This window comes from Corvus brachyrhynchos, unplaced genomic scaffold, assembly GCF_000691975.1.
Source record: "Corvus brachyrhynchos isolate BGI_N302 unplaced genomic scaffold, ASM69197v1 scaffold176, whole genome shotgun sequence".
Taxonomy (NCBI): domain Eukaryota; kingdom Metazoa; phylum Chordata; class Aves; order Passeriformes; family Corvidae; genus Corvus; species Corvus brachyrhynchos.
Genome location: NW_008238435.1, coordinates 370,095 through 374,617, shown reverse-complemented (window position 1 = coordinate 374,617; position 4,523 = coordinate 370,095). Strand labels below are relative to the sequence as shown.

At 41.5% G+C, this 4,523-nt stretch overlaps 1 protein-coding gene across 3 annotated transcripts in view; it reads right to left on the bottom strand.

Annotated features, from left to right (window-relative positions):
• CASP2 (caspase 2) overlaps nucleotides 1-4,517 on the bottom strand; it is a 19,298-nt gene extending 14,781 nt beyond the window's left edge. For 2 of the 3 annotated variants that reach the window (XR_001862634.1, XM_008635423.2), the window contains exon 1: nucleotides 4,303-4,517. Coding sequence is in view for 2 of the 3 variants with exons in the window: in XM_008635423.2 (XP_008633645.1) it covers nucleotides 4,303-4,452 (150 nt within the window). In the remaining variant the exon portion in view is untranslated. Of the gene's footprint in view, nucleotides 1-2,556; nucleotides 2,676-3,610; nucleotides 3,795-4,302 lie in introns of all 3 variants that reach the window. The other variant, XM_017736507.1, reaches the window with a different exon arrangement.
• Between the last annotated feature and the right edge of the window lie 6 nt (nucleotides 4,518-4,523).

Here is a 4,523-nt window from a genome sequence, read left to right as displayed (position 1 = left end):
TTCCCTTAACAGTGTAATTTCCTTTTCCTATTCCCAAAGGATCCTGAATTTTCAGAGTACTGTTGACTAAAAGTTCCTATAATGATGTCTTAGTTGTGTATTCCCAGAAGTATAAAGGTGGCTTTCTCCTGGTAACACTGCAGCACTAGTCCATCGAAAACAACCAGCTCCATGTATTTGTATCTTGCTGTAAGCTAAGTTTTATCGTAACTAATAAAGTAACTGAGACTTGATTTCTAAAGTATCTAATGAATTTTTTTTCCTTTCTAGCAGACCTGCAGCTGTTTTGAGACAAGCTAAAGGTCATTCATCTTCTTCACAGTCTATGACTCTAAGCCATAAATGATAGTTACGAACACAGGCTCTGCTTCTTGAGGTGAGCTTAAGTTTTATTGAAAAGTCAAGAAATTTCCATAATGTTCATATTCTGCACTTGGTATGTACAGCAGTCAGCTTTTGGCTGACTTCTTCCTCAGTGCTTCCTTAAATACTCAAAGGGCTGTTACCTCCTGATATGACTTCCTCTTCAACACCACATTTAGGTTACACTAAATAATGTTCAGCAAACATTCAGAAGTAAAATTTTTATAGGACACATTTCTTTCATTTTATTTTCCAATACATCCTTAATTTATTTCTTTCCCCTCACAGATGGGTTTGATAATCTGCATAACAGAAACTAGCTGTAAATAAACTCCGAATTCCTGCCAATTCCATATTAGTCTTATTGAGCCTGAACATACCTGCAGAATCTGTGGAAAAAGCATATATAATTGACAAACATCCTAATCAAATTTGTGTCAGTTGTCAAAACCAGTGATCCCTTCATTTCTGTCTAGTGATCAACAGGGTATTTAAATCTCTGCATCTATACAATCTCAGTCTTTTATTACAGTACAGAGTATTCAACCTGTTTAAAAAGCAGGAAAGCTCTTGCTACCATATTTGCAGTTTTAGAAGTCCACCCCAGAGCTCTGGAAAAACATCTGATGCTCTGACAAGAAGCTATTTATGCAAGTAGATTTTGAAGCTTGCCTTAAAAACAGCTGTTTCCCGTGTCCCACTTTATTTCCACCATAACATTCCCCTGTGTTTGAAACCCCCCTCTTCTGCGTTTTCATCTACAGAATTATAACATCATTTTCACTACAAAGGAAACAAAATTGTTTTCTTTACTCTTTATTGAAAGTATATACAGTGGAAAAAAAACCACACACGGTTTAGTATCTTTCTGAATGACCCAATTTAAATTCAATCCTGTCAGATCCTACTATCTTGCCACATTTCAGACATCAAAGGAACCTGCTTCTACTTAATAATTCCTCTCCAAGGTACATCTATAACCCCTTTACTTATCTTCATATTCCTTGTGAGCTCCTCATCCAGTTCAACCACCTTTGTCTTCAGTGGCTCTTCTTGCAACATGCTCCCTCTCCCATATTTTTCTTACTTATGGTAAAGTTTCAGTACTAGTTTGACATCTCACACTTGGAAAAAATGTCATGCCTCATCTCCCTGAGCTCCTTGATTTATTACACTTCCCTTGGATTACAGAAGTTTATTTAAGTGCTCTACTTCCAGAACCATTTTCTTCTTTTGTTTAGCTCAAATAAAGCCAACAGGACCAGTGTAACTGTTGTGTTTTTAAGAAAAGACGATTTAGAACATAACTATTTATCCAGATCTTGATTTCCTGACTTACTGGAGGAGCAGGAGCATAAATATATAGAACCAGTCAGTTATTATATCCAGGAGAATCTATTCTCTTTCATCAGACAATGGCATTTGGCTCCTCCTGTTTCCATTAAGGTACCTGATGATCAGCATCACAATACATTTTCAGTAACAGGCTATTTAACAGCACTTCCGAGACCTGTGCTCACATTTGCCAGAGACAGGAAGAGTATTAAAAATTCACAGACCTACTCGAGGAAAATGAAAGATAAGACAAAGTGTTTTCCACACAAGTCATTTTTTTAAATGCACTTTACTTTTTCTCCATTGCACCATTATGACTATCCAGTAAATGCTCCATTCACTTCTATCCTTCTAGTACAATGCATACTTTGCAGTTCCAGCTGTGAATGCTTTCCTTCTACCTCTGCCATGTTTCTATTTTTGTTGCAATTTCCAGATCAATACCCTGCAACAGTAGTTCAAGTCACTCTGTTCTCTTGCCCAGGCTGCTACTGCTATTTATACACATTTAATCTCTTAGTTATGAGTGTTTATTGTATTAGGCATAATTTTTCCACTAAGTTATTACTCTTTACCTGACTTATCCATCATAACACCTTTCGTCTTACTGACAATCCATTACTAAGTATTGTTGCATTCCCTTTTACTCAATTACATCTGTAGGGGAAGATTCCTTTAGGCTTCTTCCCTTCGGTCTCAGTTTCATACTTTTTAACTACAACAGCATCTTGCCGAGAAGAGTATTTTCTCTGGCACTACTTTAAGTTTGAAAGGATTTTTTTCCCCCCTTTTCTTCCCTTCCCCCTGTTCCCCCTTGAGTGACAAACTGCAGGCCATCAAAAGAACACCCCTACTCACCATCCACACTTCAGCAATGCTGCTGCTTAACCCTTGTGGGCTGCTATGCACCAGATGCTCAGTTGCTTCCTCCCCAAGTGGAATAGTGGGGAGAATCCAAAGAACAGAAGTGAGAAAAGCTGAGACAGAGGTGGTTTAATAGGTAAAGCAAAAGCCACACACCCAAAGCAAAACAAAGAATTCATCCACTTCCTGTTGGCAGACAGGTGTTCAGCCATTCCAAGGACAGTGGGGCTCCATCACTCACAATGGTGACTTAGAATCACAGAATATTCTGAGTGGAAAGGGACCCACAAGGATCGAGTCTTACTGTTAAGTGAATGGCCCATACAGGGATCAAACCCAAGACCTTGGCATCATTAGCACCATGCTCTGACACTCAGTTTGCCCCTTCCTTCTTCTTCCCCTAGCTTTACATGCTGACCATGACACCAAATGGAGCGGGATATCCCTTGGGTCAACTGTCTTGGAAGTCCCCTCCCACATTCTTGTGCACCTCCAGCATTGCTGGTGGGCTGGGGTGAGAGGAAAAGGCCTTGGCTCTGGGTCAGCACTGCTCAGCAATAAGTAAAACACCTCTACATTAACAAGACTGTTTCCAGCACAAATCCAAGATATAGCCCCCACACCAGCAGCTATGAAGAAATTAACTACTCCAGCCCAAACCAGTACAAGAAGTCCTTGATTCAGCCTCCGGCTTGCACTGTTTCACTGTATCTTTATTCTCTTCCACTAGGGGTTGGAGCTATTTCAGGTGAGACTGCCTGGAGCTCCCACAATTCAGCACTGATATCCTTGACAGGCCCCATGAGGCATCTAATATTACCTTTGTTGCTGAGTCAAAGTATGCAAAGTGATTCACATTATCTTTGACAATGACTCAAAATTAATCAGGAAGTTATTTATTCATTGCTATCAAAACCTTATCAGTCTCAGGTTTACACTTCCTACACTCGTGCTCAGAAGATAGTTCATAATCCTATTTTTCAGCATCTATTCTAATCATGAGACCATGAACTTTGCTAGGGGACTAAGACCTCCCTCAGTTCCTTACTTGAGCTGTGAGATGCACTTGACATGCAGCTTCAGCCACTTCCTTTCCAGTCTGCTTTCTTTGAAGACCTGCATGTCCATCCTGCACAGTGTTCTGTGCATTACCATCCCTCTGGGAGAAATCCCAAGCTATTTCCCATGACTTCTCTCCATAGAATCCACTGCACAAGGTAAGCAACACAAGCCTACAAACAAATAGCATTTGTTATCTGACAGTGAGCCTTGAACCCTGCAAGGCACTTCACACAATTTACAAAAACATATATGAAACACAAATTCTTTATATGGAGGGTGCCACAACAAAGTGGCATATAACATATTCATTTACTTATTTTCACAGTATTTTTTGGGGAAACAGAGCTTATTCCCGCTTCTATGTGTGGAAAAAAAAATAAGATAAGCACAAAATGACAACAAAGGACTGGAAGGTACCACCCGACCCGCAAAGCGCAGCCTGCGGCACCTGCACACCAGAATGCAGGGAATCTTAGAGGAAATGCACTTTTTTTTTCTACAAAAGCACCTTACAGTTCTCCTGCACGCTGCTACCAAACTCCTGCAGGTCCTCTGAATGCAATCACACTGAAATATGCAGGTAGCACACAGGTGAGTTTATTCCATGCTGCCACTGCAAGGAACGACACCGAGCTCAGCCAGAAATAAAGCTCACGGCGCAGGCGACAACCCGCGTACCTGTATCATTTCCACCATCTCCGTGGTGATGATATCCTTCTCCACCATGTGCTCCACCAGCACATTCAACACCAATTGCTTGGCCAGCATCACCCGGTTCTTCTTGAGCGCTTCCTGGTGGCACCGCTGCATGCCGCACGCCGCCAGCATCCTGGGAGGAGCGGGGAACACCAGCGGCGAGCGCCGCGGCAAAGACCCTGCCGTGCCCCCTCCCGACTTTT